The 15,474-nt window shown below is 37.7% G+C and overlaps 1 protein-coding gene across 14 annotated transcripts in view; it reads right to left on the reverse strand.

Annotated features, from left to right (window-relative positions):
• DOCK3 (dedicator of cytokinesis 3) overlaps positions 1 to 15,474 on the reverse strand; it is a 507,250-nt gene that overhangs the window by 375,437 nt on the left and 116,339 nt on the right. For all 14 annotated transcript variants that reach the window (XM_051852373.3, XM_051852369.3, XM_051852371.3 and 11 more), the window contains exon 3: positions 8,015 to 8,055. In XM_051852373.3, coding sequence (XP_051708333.1) covers positions 8,015 to 8,055 — 41 coding nt within the window. The remainder of the gene's footprint in view (positions 1 to 8,014; positions 8,056 to 15,474) is intronic.

Below are 15,474 nucleotides of genomic sequence, written 5' to 3' on the forward strand. Positions count from 1 at the left end.
CACTATGGAAGTCAGTCTGGAGATTCCTCAGAAACCGGAATATAACCCTACCATTCAATCCAGCCATCCCAATCCTTGGAATTTACCCAAAGGAATTTAAATTGGCAAACAAAAAAGCGGTCTGCACCCTAATGTTTATTGCAGCTCAATTCACAATAGCTAATACCTGGATTAACCCAAATGCCCATCAACAGTAGACTGGAAAAAGAAATTATGGGACATGTACTCTATTGAATACTATACAGCAGTCAAAAACAACGAAACCCAGTCATTTACAACAAAATGGAGGAATTTGGAAAACATCATGCTGAGTGAATTAAGCCAGCCCAAAGGGACAAATATCATATGTTCTCCCTGATCGGCGACAACTAACTTAGCACCAAAGGGGAAACTTGTTGAAGTGAAATGGACGCTATGAGAAACAGTGACTTGATCAGCTCTTGCCCTGACTGTTGATGTACAATGTAATACTTTATCCCTTTTAGTATTTTTTTTTTGTACTAGTACCATTGGTTGAACTCTGCAATTAACACACAAATATTCTTGGGTGTTTAAATTTTAACTGAAAAGTGATCCCTGTTAGGAATTTGGAAACATTATGGTGAGTGAAATAAGCCAATCCCAAAGGGACAAATCCCATATGTTCTCCCTGATAGGTGACAACTAACTGAGCACCAAAAAGGAAACCTATTAAAGTGAAATGAACACTATGAGAAACGGTGACTTGATCAGCCCTTGCCCTGACTGTTGATGAACAACTTAATATGTTATCCCTCTTAGTATTTTTTTAAGATTTCAAGACATACTACAGCACAGTCATAATCAAAAGAACCTGGTACTGGCACAAAAACAGACGTGTAGGCCAATGTGACAGAAAAGAAACTACAGAAATCATACATCTATAAACAACTAATCTTTAATAAAGGAGCTGAAATCAATCCCTGGAATAAGGACAGTCTCTGCAACAAATGGTGCTAGGAAAACTGGATCCCCTTATGCAGAAGTAAGATGCCTCCCTAACTCATACAAAAACCAACTCAAAATGGATCAATGATCTAAATCTATGATCTGATACCATCAAATCACTCGGGGAGAACACTGTGAAACTCTGTAATTGGCACAGGTGGACAGTTCTTGGAAATGATCCCAGAGGCACAGGCAATCAAAGCAAAAATAGATAAAAGGGATTACATCAAGCTGAGAAGCTTCTGCACTGCAAAAGAAACACTCAGCAAAGTGAAGTGGCAACTGACAGAATGGGAGAAAATATTTGCAAACTATGCAACTGATAAAGGATTAACATCCAGAATCTATAAAGAACTCAAGAAATTCAACAACAAAACAAACAATCTAGTTAAGAAATGAGCAAAGGGCTTGAACAGGCATTTTTCAAAGCAGGAAATTCAAATGGCCAACAGACACATAAAAAAATATTCAGGATCACTAGCCATCAAGGAAATGCAAATCAAAACCACATGAGGTTTCACCTCACCCCTGTTAAAATGGCTTTCATACAGAAATAAACAAATACTGGTGAGGATATGGGGGAAAAGGTACCCTAATCCTCTGTTGATGAGAATGTAAACCACCAGTGTAGCCACTGTGGTTGACTGTATGAAGATACCTCAGAAATCTCAATACAGACCTACCATATGACCCAGCCATCCCACTCTTGGGAATATACCGAAACTGAAAAAAAATCAGCATATTAAAGAGTGATTTGTACCTTCATGTTTATTGCAGCTCAATTCAGAATAGCTAGGATATGAAATCAACCCAGATTTCCATCAACTGAAGAGTAGATAAAGAAATTATGGTATAAATACACTATACTGCACAGTGCTAAAAAAAAAAAAAAACATATCCTGTCATTTTCAACAAAATGTCTGCACTGGTAACCATTATACTAAGTGAAATAATCCAGTCCCAAAAACCCAAATACCATATGTTCTACCATATGTAACTAATACAGCACCTAAAATGCAATCTATAGAAGTAAAATTGGCTTGAGATGTGATGATTTGGAACAACCATTCTCTTGACTATTGAGGAACAGTATTGTTTTTTTCTTCATATTATCTGTTGAACTCTTTCATTAATGTAGGATTAATCTTATTAGTATAAAGTTGAATAAAATAGATTTTTCAAAAAATAAGAATTGGAATGGGAGAGGGAGAAGGAAGAAGGCTGGGAGCATGGGTGGGAGGAAAGGTGAGGTGGGAAGAATCACGGTGTTCCCAAATTTGTATATATACAATGCATGAAATTTGTATACCTTAAATAAGAGGTTTCTAGATATAAAAAAATTTAAGTACAACAGAAAGAGAATTCTAAAATTTGCAAGAAAAATGTGTCAGCTCATTTTTAAGGGAACTATCATTAGATTGACAGATTTTTTCATTGAAACCTTACATGTCAGGAGGAAATGAAATTATATAATCCACATTTTGAAAAAAAAAAAACACTGCCAATCATCAATACTGTATCAATGATATCCTTCAAAAGTGAAGGAGAAATAAAGACTTTCTAAGATAAAAAAAAAAAAGCTAAGGAAATTAATCACCACCAGACCACCCTTAGAAAGGATGCTTAAGGGAGTCCTACATAGAGAAGCAAAACATAAATGAAAATGTGAAAGTATAAAACTCACTAAAAACAAGGTATTTTTTTTTTGCTTCCACAGAGATTTATTTCAGTTTTTTTACCATAATGAACAAGACCTTGGTATTTCAGCACATCAGAGGATTTGAGGTCAGGATTTTAGTATTTGAACCCTATTAGTACCTGCTTTGTAATCCTGACCAACGAGGTTTTAACTGCAAGGAATGGTAGCCAATGGGAAAAAAAGTACCACTTTTAAAAAATACTTTCATACAACAGCCTGACTGCAGTAGTTCCCAGGTAAGCTGTGATAGAACAACTTGTTTTCCATCATCCCCATCTACCATGCCCTACCCTTAATAGGAACCACCTGGCCTCAAGTGGGAAACTGGACTTGGCTCTTCAAATAAATCAATCTTAAAAAAAAAAAAAAAAAGGCAGAGTAACTGGGACCCAAACCAGGCATTCCTATTTGGGAGCTGGTCATCCAAAGCAGCAGTAAAAACAAGATATTAAAAATAGAATTTTTAGTAACAGGACTATCATTACTTATCAATAATAACCTTGAATGTTAATGTATTAAAACCCCAATTAAAAGCTACCAACTGGCTGAATGGATTAAAAAAATAAACTCTAATGATAAGCTGCTCGCAAGAACCTCACTTCACTAATAAAGACACACAAACTAACAATGAAAGGACAGAAAAAAAAATATTCCATGCAAACAGAAACCAAAAGTAAGGCAGCAGTAGCTATACCTATATCAAATGGATTTAAGAAAAAAACTGTAAAAATAAACAAGGTCACAATACAATGATCAAGGCATAATTCAACAAGAAGATATGATGATTGTAAATGTGTATGTGCCTAATGTCAATGAATCTTATTTCATGAAGTAAAATTAGATCTAAAGAGTGAGATAAGCTCTAATACAATAATAGTAGAGGACCTCAATATGCCACTTTCATCAATGGACAGATCATCTATGTGGGGAGCAACCCGGACTAGACTGAGTTACTGGAATTAAGACTTATTCTATGCATCTGCTTTCCCACAATATGGCGCTGGGAGAGGAGAAAACAGCTTCTACGCAGCTGCCTCCAGTTCAACCAATAAACTGTAGGACCTACTCCTGATTAGAGGAGAGCAGCGTACTCGGCATGTGGGCAGCCGAGTTAGGATTGGCGGAGGAGGACTATAAAGGAGGAGAGAGACGGCATTCACCAGGAACATCTACGGGGAACATCTAAGGGGAACACCTGTGCAGCCCCGAGAAGAGCCGGCCGGCGGTGTGCCGCTCCCCTGCGGAAGTGGGGAATGTGGCCAGGGGGAACTGCCCTTCCACGGAGGTGGAAGGGATAGTAGCCAACCCAGGAAGAACCAGCAGCAAACCCGGGGAGGGCCGAGCAGACAAAGAACAGCGCAGGGTCCTGTGTCGTTCCTCCACGAAGAGGGGGAGCGACATAATGGTGCCGTGACTCGGATAGGAAGCCTAGGCAGGGTTTAGTGTCGTTCCCCCATGAAGACGGGGAGCGACAATCTAGATAAAAAAATCAACATGGAAGCATCAGAGTTAAACTACACTATAGACAAAACAAACCTAACAGACATTTACAAAATATTTCATCCAACAGTTGCAGAATACTTTTTATTATCACATAGAACCTTCTCTAGGACAAACCACACTGTAGGCTACAAAGCAAACCTTGATGAATTAAAGAAAAGTCACACCACGTATTTTTTTCTGACCACAATGGACTAAAACTGAACATCAACAGTGGAAGAAACTCTAGCAATTTGTATTTGTATCCACACTGTGGCTCTGTCATATAAAAGTCTTTATTAATATGAGGTTTGTTCCTTATAAACCTAATTTGTCCAATATTTGTATCATGAAATGATGGCAAATTCTACTGAATTTTTTGGCATCTATTAAAACAATCATAATTTTTGTTCTTCATTCTGTTTATGTGATACATTAAATTTATTTATTTGTGTATGTTAAATCATCTTTGCATCCAGGAGTAAATCTAACTTGATCATGATGAATGATATGTTTGATGTACTGCTGTATTCCAATTCTTAGTATTTTCATTGAGAATTTCTACATCTATGTTCATCAGGGATACTGGTCTATAGTTTTCTCTGTTGTTTATTTATTTATTTATTTTTTTTTTGACAGGCAGAGTGGACAGTGAGAGAGAGAGACAGAGAGAAAGGTCTTCCTTTGCTGTTGGTTCACCCCCCAATGGCCGCTACAGCCAGTGTGTTGTGGCCGGCGCACCGCGCTGATCCGATGGCAGGAGCCAGGAGCCAGGTGCTTTTCCTGGTCTCCCATGGGGTGCAGGGCCCAAGCACCTGGGCCATCCTCCACTGCACTCCCTGACCACAGCAGAGAGCTGGCCTGGAAGAGGGGCAACCAGGACAGAATCTGGTGCCCCAACCGGGACTAGAACCTGGTGTGCCGGCGCCGCTAGGCGGAGGATTAGCCTAGTGAGCCGCGGCACCGGCCTATAGTTTTCTCTGTTGTGTCCTTGTCTGGTTTTAGAAGTTGCCCCCTTTCAGGTGCTTGGAATGGTTTGAAAAAAAGTGCTGTTAGCTTACCCTTTAAAGTTTGGGAAGGGGGGCCAGCATCGTAGAGCAGCAGTTAAAGCTGCTACCTGTGATGCTGGCATCCCATATGGGAGCTAATTCAAGTCCCTGCGGCTCCACTTCCAATCCAGCTTCCTGTTAATGCCCTGGGAAAACAGCAGAGGATGGCCCAGATGTTTAAACCCAAGTCACTCACATGGGAGACCTGGATGAAGCTCCTGGCTTCAGCCTGGGCCAGTATTGATTGCCGCAGCCATGCAGGGAATGAACCAATGGATGGAAGATACCTATTTCTCTCTCACTCTTGCTCTCACTCTTACTCTGAACTTCAAAATAAATCAATAAATATTTTTCTAAAAAAAGAGTTAACCATTGGCTTAGCAGTTAAAATGTTGCTTATCATGCCCATATCCCCAATTGGAATGCCTGGGTTCAAGTCCTGGCTATGCTACTGATTCCAACTTCCTGTTAATGAATAACCTGGGAGGCAGCAGGTGATGGCTCACATCCTTGGGTCCTTACCACCCATATGGGAGACTCAGATTGAGTTCCTAGCTTCTGGCTTCCACCTGTCCCAGCCCAAGTGTTCCAGGCAGTTAGGGGAGTGAATCAGCAGACAGGGAAGCTGTCTCACACACATTCCCTCACTCACTCTTGATCTCTCTCTAATAAATAAAACAAGCAAGCAGAATTTTTTAGCTTGTCAGAATATGACCCAGCTTTTAACTTCTGAATATATATATATATGAAGGAAATGAAATAAGCAAATGTAAAAGACAGCTACCCTTCCTGTGTTCAGTGCAGCACTATTCAGTAAAGCCAAGATAAGAAACCTACCTAAATTAACCATATTTTGATCGTACAGCTAAGGTCAGCCTTTTAGTCATACCAGCCAAGATGCAAGACATGTGAGCACATCCTCTTTTAAATTCCAGCCAATTGAGACTCCAAATGATTATAGTCACAAGTGACCTCACATGTATCCAAATAACACTCAGCCGACCGAATAAAGCCCCAAAATCATGAGAGAAACTAGTTATTAGTTATTTTGGGTACTTTGTTGTCAAGCAATGGATAATCAAAAAAATTGTTAACATTTTAAAGTAAGTCTTGCCATTAATGTCTCCCTAAATAAGGTTTTCAAACCACACTGAGCATCAATTTGACATTTTGACAAACATACAATAATGTAAGTGACCATAGTCCTTATACTAACCCTCAAGTACCAATGTAGGAAGCAAAGTAGGAAGGCAGTCAAGACCACAAATATCACTAAAAAAACTGGATGTAATATTACAATTACAGATTTCCATTCTTTGTAAGATTTCTCATCTGCTCAAGTAATTTTCTGGTAATGTAATCAATATTTTAAAAACAAAACACAAACAGAAACTATTACCACACAAGCATTCTCCATATGAAAATACCACTGGAAATACCACTTCAAAATTAGAAGTATATGAAAAAAATGAGCTACGAACAGTAGTTCTCAACCAGGGATGAATCTGCCTCCATAGCACATTTGGCAGTGCCTAGAATCTCTTTTTGTTATTACAAACAGAGAGAGTAGTTACCAGTATCTAGTGGGCAGAAGCTATATATGCTGCTCAACATCCAACACTGCACAAGACAGCCGTAGACAACAAAGAATTATCGGGTAGAAAATTTTTTTCAAAGAAAAATGCCAACAATAAAAAAACCAGGCCGGCTGGCCGGCGCCGCAGCTCATTAGGCTAATCCTCCGCCTTGTGGCGCCGGCACACTGGGTTCTAGTCCCGGTCGGGGCACCGGATTCTGTCCCGGTTGCCCCTCTTCCAGGCCAGCTCTCTGCTGTGGCCAGGGAGTGCAGTGGAGGATGGCCCAAGTGCTTGGGCCCTGCACCCCATGGGAGACCAGGATAAGCACCAGCTCCTGGCTTCGGATCAGCGCGGTGCACCGGCTGCGGCGGCCATTGGAGGGTGAACCAACGGCAAAGGAAGACCTTTCTGTCTCTCTCACTGTCCACTCTGCTTGTCAAAAAAAAAATTTTTTTAAATAAATAAATAAAAAAAAGAAAACCAGGCCATGAAAAATTTAAATGACAATACTGTTTCCTCAGAATCATTATCTTAAAAATAAGTGAATGATTCCACTGGCAAAACTGATTAACAATTTTCTGTTTTAATGAAAATAATGTGATAATTTTGAAAATTTTCAGTACGAGAAACAGCATAGTACAAACATATAAGAAAAACTGATATATGCATTAAGGTTGAGCACAAAGAAGATTCTGCAAATGCATTATTGGAGAAGAAAGTTCCTAACTGTATTTTAACTATTATTTTGTCTGATTAATATCAACTGTACTAAACACATCAAAGCTGGGACACTAAATTAGTATGTGCCACTAATAATTTGTTTAAATTTGCATTTTAACAATAATATTAATATCAAGAAAAATATTTAATTAGAAATTATTTTAAAATTCTTTCCATTTTATATTTTAGAATCAAATTCATCTAACTAATGTAGTTTCAAAGGACTATGGACTATACCCATGAATAAGTCAATTTACCTTTTTGTCAAATACAGGAGGGCAAAAACATTTAAAAGCATCAATATGTTTTTTTCAAGATAAGCTCTGCAGCTATGACATTCTTATTTCTGTACTTTCAGAAAGACTATTTTAATGCTGCTGAGACAAAGGGTCTGGTACAGTTCTGCTAAAGACAGAATGTTTGTTTGACTACTCTAAAATATTAAAAGATGGGCCAGTAAAAGATAGTTTCAAACATACTAAGTAGCTCCTTCCTACATTAGAAAAAAATAAACTTTTCATTACCTTTACATTTGGTTTCTTTGTTGAAACTCCTCTGTACCAACCTAAAAGAAAGCATATGAAGGATATTAAAATCACAACATTTTCTGCAAGATATATAATAAAAGCATTTTCAGAAAAAAAAGATGGCTTTATTAGCATCTACAGTAGTCCTAGTAGTTTATTCCAAAAGGAATATTACAATGAATATATTCCCAAAGCATAAAGTCACTTCAACTAAGATATTAAAAAAAAAAACTAGAAATTACTTCAACAGAGATACACAAAAATTCTACACAAAAATTCTCAGATAAAAGTGTTAGGGGCTGGGAAATGCCAAAAGCACATGGCTTTTTTTGTCACAGAGTACAGCTGACACTTTGCTTTCAGGTCTCATTCACTCTTCCATGCAATATACCATACTACTCTCATTTCAATACCATCTATCTGCTAAAGTCAACCTGCCAGTACAGATCCTCTTCATCCATATCCTTTCAGCATTCATGTACAGCAGTATTAACAAAAGTTTCAATTATACAGTGAGAACAATTTTCAGAGAAAGGAAATTTTAACACCACCTTTTCTCAATTCCAATTTGCTATTTTCAGAGCTTTCCTATAGTTTCTCTACTTGGATTTAAGAGGAAGCAGCTCCAACGCTACAAGGGGAACCCAAGAGTTGTTATTTAGGGGTGGGCAATGAGCACAGCAGTTAAGATGTCCACATCCCATATCAGAGTGCCTGGGTCTGAATCTCAGCTTTGCTTCCAATTCCAGCTTCCTGCAAATGCAGGTGATGGCAAAAACAGTTGGGTCCCTGACACCCACATAAGAGATGTGGATTATGTTCTGGGCTTCTAGCTTTGGTCTGCTCCAATACTGGATGCTTCAGACATTTAGGGAGTGAACCAGTGAATGCAAAAATATTTCCTTTCCCTTCCCTTCTCTCCCTCCCTCCCTGCCTTTCAAATAAAATGAAAATAAATATTCAGAAAAGTAATAACCTTACCAACATGAGACTTCACAGTATATTAAACATAATGAATTACATCAGTAGGAATGGCAGAATAAGTCTCTTCAGAAAGCTTCTTCTCAATAAAAGAAGTGAGATAAGGTGTAGTAATCAAGACAGTGGTATTAGCAAAAGAATATGCAAACAGATGTATGATATCAAAGAGACTTCAGAAACAGACTCACATAAATAGTCAACTGATCTTTGACAAAGGAGCAAAACCAATACAATGGAAACAAGTCACTGTTTTCAACAAATGGTGCTTGAACAACTGAACACCTAAGTATATAAAAAAATAAATCTAGACAAAAACCTTATTACACCACTCAAAAAATTAACTCAAATTTCAATACAAAATGAAAAATTATAAAACTCCTATAAGATAATACAGGAGAAAATCTAGGTAATTTTGGGTAGGGTGATGACTTTTTTAGATACAACATTAAAGGCATGATTCACAAACTAATAAGCTTGCCTTCATTAAAAATAAAATTTTCCTCTAACTCTGCCTTTCAAAAAAATAAAATCATTTAAAAAACTAAGTGTCAAAGAATGAAAAGAAAAGCCACAGACTGTGAAAAATATCTACAAAAGATAGTATCTGATAAAAGACTATTATCTAAAATATAAAAACAACTCTTAAAATGCAACAGTAAGAAAACAACCCAATTTGAATGCAGGCAAAAGTCTTAGGTAAACAGGTTGCCAAGAGGATATATAGAGGGGCCAGAGCTGTGGCACAGCAGGTTAACACCCTGGCCTGAAGCATTAGCATCCCATATGGGCATCAGTTCAAGTCCTGGCTGCTCCACTTCCAATCCAGCTCTCTGCTATGGCCTGGGATAGCAGTAGAAGATGGCCCAAGTCCTTCGGCCCCTGTACCCGCGTGGGAGACCCAGAGGAAGCTCCTGGCTCCTGGCTCCGGATCGGCGCAGTTCTGGCCGAAGCGGCCAATTGGGGAGTGAACCATCAAATGGAAGAACTAACTCTCTCTCTCTCTCTCTCTCTCTCTCTGCCTCTCCTCTCTCTGTGTAACTCTGACTTTCAAGTAAAATAAATAAATCTTTAAAAAAGAAGAAGATATATAGATGGCAAGTAAGAACATGAAAAGATGCTCACTAGAGGCTGGCATTGTGGCATAGCAGGAAAAGCATCCCAAATGGGTGCTGGGTTGTTCCCCAGCTGCTCCACTTCCAAACTAGCTAATGGCCTGGGAAAAGCAGTGGAAGATGAATCAAGTGCTTAGGTCCCTGCCACCCATGTGGGAAACCCCAAAGAAGCTGCTGGCTCCTAGTTTCTGCCTGGCCCAACCCTAGCTATTATAGCCATCTGGGAAGTGATGGTGCTCACTTGCTCTCTCTTGCTAGCTCTCCCGCTCGCTCGCTCTCTCTCTCGTGCATGTGTGTGTGTGTGTGTATATATATATATATGTATATATCTTTCAAATAAATAAATCAATCTTTAAAAAGATGCTAATTATTGTATGTGTTTAAGGAACTCAGAATTAAAACAAGATACCACTATATACCTGTTAGAATGGCCAAAATCCAGAACACTGACAAAAGCTGGCTAACATAGGGAACATAGTCATTGTTCTTAACCATTGTTGATGGGAATGCAAAATGGTACAGGCACTCTGGAAGACTGCTTTGCAGTCCCTATACATACATATATATATATATATATATATATATATATATATATACACACACACATATATATATACATATATTATCTATTTATCTATTTATTTATTTATTTGAAAGGTAGAGAGAGACAGACAGAAAGATCTTCCATCAACTGGTTTGCTCCCCCAAACGGCCACAAATGTCAGGGTTAGTCCAGGTTGAAGCCAGAACTCCATCCAGGTCTCCCACACAGGTGGCAGGGACCTAAGTCCTTGGGCAATCTTTTTGCTTTTCAGGAGCATTAGCAGGGAACTGCATCTGAAGCAAAGTGGCTGAGATTCGAACTGGTGCACCAATAAGGGATGCTGGCATCACAGGCGGCAACTTTAGTTTACTGTGCTATAGCACCAGCTCCATTCTTACAAAATTAAAAATAGTCTTCCAATACAATTTGGTATTTACTCAAGTGACTTGAAAACAAACATTCACATCAAAAAAAATTGCAAAGAAACAGCAGCTTTATTCTTAATTGCCAAAACTTGTGAGCAATCAAGATATCCTTCCAATAGGTGAATGGATAAAGAAATTGTAATACACCCATACAATGAAATGTTATTCAGTGCCAAAGAGAAATGAGGTATCAAACCATAAAAAGACATGGAGGAACTTCAAATGTATATTGTTGATGCATTTAACATCATATAATGGTGATTAAAATGTGGTACCATGTTCTTTTATAGTTATCCTCTCTCAAACTACCTCCAGCCCTGAGAAGCATCGATTTAAGTAGCTTCAAAAACACATTATCATCCTCTCCATGGGATGCCACCATTAAGAGGGTCATGAGAATTGTGCTCAGTGACCTTTAGTCATCACTTTTTCTTAAAATCAAAACTCTACTCCAGATTTTGTCACATATACCCCCTCTATAACTCAAAAGAATTTAAGAGAATGGGAAAAAAGAGAAGAAAGAATTCTATGTCTCTTATACATAAATCAAAAGCATTTAATAATATTTGAAAGAAACAACTAAAATATTTTTCTAAATCATTACAAATCAACAGGAAAAAAGACATTAGTAAACTGAAGGTTTTTTATGCATCTATTGTCCAAGAACCCTGCACAATCTAACTTTCCAATTATACTCTCTACTTTCATTTTTATCACTTATATATAGCCTTTTCAAGATTTCAGAATGCTAACAAAGAAAGTGAAATCACCCTTGATGTCCAGATAGTCTTAGTCCTCATCAATATCATCATATTCATTTTCCTAAGTTTCATTCTTTTAAACTGACACACAACAATCACACATATTTACAGGATACAATGTGATGTTCTGATGCATGTATATATTGTACAATGATCAAATGAGGGTTATCAGCCTACCTACCATCTGTAATATTGATCTATCTTTGTAGTGAGATCAAAATCCTCTATACAAGCTATTTTTATATATACATTATCGTTAATTATAATCACTTTACTGTGTAAACACCAGAACATATACCTCTTATCTAACTGGAACTTTGTACCCAGGGATCAACCATTCCCTTTCCCACAACCCCATGAGAGTATTTCAGGCATGGAAAGCCAAGACACTCTGGCAAAAAAAAAAAAAAAAAAAAAAAAAAAAAAGACTAAATGAAAGATCTCTGCGAGTGAGATCCCAGTGGAAAGAACAGGTCTTCAAAGAAGGAGGTACCTTTCTCTGAAGGGAGGAGAGAACTGCCACTTTGACTATGACCTTGTCGAAATATGATCAGAGTCGGTGAACTCAAAAGGCTTCCATAGCCTTGGAAACTCATGACTGGAGCATAGGGATATTACTGATGCCATAAACAAGAGTGTCAGTTTGTAAAGTCAACAACAGGAGTCACTGTGCACTTACTCCTCATGTAGGATCTCTGTCCTTAATGTGCTGTACATTGTGATTTAATGCTATAACGAGTACTCAAACAGTATTTTTCACTTTGTGTTTCTGTGTGGGTGCAAACTGTTGAAATCTTTACTTAATGTATACTAAACTGATCTTCTGTATATAAAGAGAATTGAAAATGAATCTTGATGTCAATGGAAGGGGAAAGGGAGTGGGAAAGGGGAGGGTTGCGTGTGGGAGGGAAGTCATTGCGGCGGGGGGGATCCAATGTAGTCCATATCCTGTACTTTGGAAATCCATATTCATTAAATAAAAGTTAAAAAAAAAAACTGGGTGAAGTGATATCTCAATGAGGTTTTGACTTGCATTTCTCTGATGATTAGTAATGTTGAGCATTTTTAAGATACTTCTTGGATATCTGTGTCTATTCATGCCTTTGCCCATTTTTTTAAAAAAAGATTTATTTATTTATTTGAAAGTCAGCGTTAGAGAGAGAGAGAGATCGAGAGAGAGATCGAGATCTTCCATCTGCTGGTTCACTCCCCAATTAGCCGTGACGGCTGGAGCTGCTCTGATCCGAAGCCAGGAGCCAGGAGCTTCTTCTGGGTCTCCCATGCGGGTGCAGGGGCCGAAGGACTTGGGCTATCTTCTACTGCTATCCCAAGCCACAGCAAAGAGCTGGATTGGAAGTGGAGCAGCCGGGTCTCGAACGGACGCCCATATGGGATGCTGGCACTTCAGGCCAGGGTGTTAACCCACTGAGCCACAGCGCCGGCCCCACCTTTGCCCATTTCTAAATCAAATTATTTGGGGGGTTAGGTTACTATTAAGTTCTTCATATATTCCAGATATTCTCACTATGTTATATGTATGATTTGTAAATAATTTCTCCTATTCTGTAGGTGTCTCTTCTAATTGTTGCATTTGCTGTGAACTTTTTAGTTTTATGTAACCCCATGTTACATGTCTAATTTTGCTTATGTATTTGAAGTCCTATCAAAAAATTCCTTGCCCAGACTATCATAAAGAAGCATTGTGCTTACAATTTATTCCAGTAGTTTTATAGATACAGGTCTTATATCTAAGTCTTTAATCCATTTTGAGTTGATTTTAGTATATGGTGAAAGTTGGGGATCTAGTTTCACTACCTAGGATATTGTGAATATACAATGTTCCCAGTATGTTCCCCAATGTGGGTTCTTGGCATTTTATTAAAAACCAGTTGGCTGTAGATGCTTGGATTTATTTTTGAGCTCTATTTTGTTAAATTGGTCTGTATGTCTACTTTTATGCCAGATCTATGTTTTGTTGATTATACTTGTTTTGATTAGCCTCACAGCACAAGGGTCTTCAAAAAGTTCATGGAGAATGCGTATTATGAAAAAGTTATGCATGAATTTCAAAATTATCTTGTACAAATAAACAGCTACTAGTTCCTCTTTTCCAACTTTTTGAAGCACCTGCATATATTTCAAAGCCAGGCAGCATAATTTCTCCAATTTTATTCTTTCTGCTAAAGATTATTTCAGCTATTGAGGGTCTTCTTTGGTTCCATAATAATTTTAAGCTTGTTTTCCATTTTTTGTGAAAAATATAATTAGTATTTTAATAGAATAGTAACTGCACTGAATCTGTAGATCACTTTATGTAGTATAGACATTTTAACAATATTAGTTCTTGTAACCCATAGACCTGAGCTATCTTTCCCTTTTATTTCTGTCCTCTTCCATTTTTGATCAAAATTTCTACATTTTTCTGTGTATAAATCCTTTATCTCCTTTCCAAAATTCATTCCTAAGTATCTTTTTGCTTTTTGGTTTCAGGGTTTTCTTGTAGCTATTTTAAGTGGGATTATTTTCTTGATCTCTTTTGAAGATAGCTCACTATTAACATTTAGAAATGTTATTGGTTTTTCATGTTGATTTTGTGTTGGCAACTAAAGTAATCCATTTATTAGTTTTGTGTGTGGTTTTGTGTGTAGTCTTTAAGGTTTCTATATGTAAGATCACGTTATCTACAAACAGAGACAATCCAACTTCCTTCCTTCCAATTCGGATGTCCTTTATTTCCTTCTCTTGCCTAACTGCTCTGGCTAGAACATCCAGCACTATACTGAACAGAAGCAATGGAAGTTGCCATCCTTGTATTGTTCCTATCTTAGATGAAACACTTTTAACTTTTCCCTGTTCAGTATTATGTTTGTGGTGGGTTTCTCATTTATTTCCTTAACTGTGTTGAGGTATGTACCATCTGGGACTAATTTGTTGAGAGCTTTTTATAATGAAAGGATGCTGAATTTTGCCAACTTCTTTTGCTGCATATATTGAAATGATCATATGGTTGTTTGTCCTGCATTTGTTAATGTGATAAATTGCATTTACTGAATTGCTTGTGTTGAACCATCCTTGTACCCTTGGAATGAAGCCTACTTGATCATGGTGAATGATCTTTTTCATTCACTGTTGAATTTGGCTTGCTAGTATTTTGGTTAAGCATTTTTGCATCTATTCCCATCGTGGATATTGGCTTGCAGTTTTCTTCTTTTACTGTCTCCTCATCATATGCACTTATATGAAGAATATGGCAGTCTTTCCCATCTGGTGAGCAAACACTGACAGCTTTGTCACTATTAGGAACTCAAGAGTCAAGCAAACTTTTATATTCCGACATTTTCAGATAAAAATTTTTGTGGAAAATTCAATGAAGAAAAGAAAGCATTACTTCAGGGGTTTGATTATGTTTACTTTCTATTTAAGTTACAATATCAGGATTGAATTCTAAGAAATGTGAAACTACTATTACCTCCAAAAAGATTTTCTACTGATCTTCTATCCCATCTCTAAGTATCAGCCATTACCTTCTTTTTCTTTTCTTTTTTAACTTGCTGAAACTTTAACCTCTATGCTAGGAGCACACTGCTTACAGGACTATTGTGAGAAGCATAGACTTCTTCCACTTTACCTAAAT

The sequence above is a fragment of the Oryctolagus cuniculus genome, chromosome 10 (assembly GCF_051225735.1).
Source record: "Oryctolagus cuniculus isolate XC-2025 breed Fujian yellow rabbit chromosome 10, ASM5122573v1, whole genome shotgun sequence".
Classification (NCBI taxonomy): Eukaryota; Metazoa; Chordata; class Mammalia; order Lagomorpha; family Leporidae; genus Oryctolagus; species Oryctolagus cuniculus.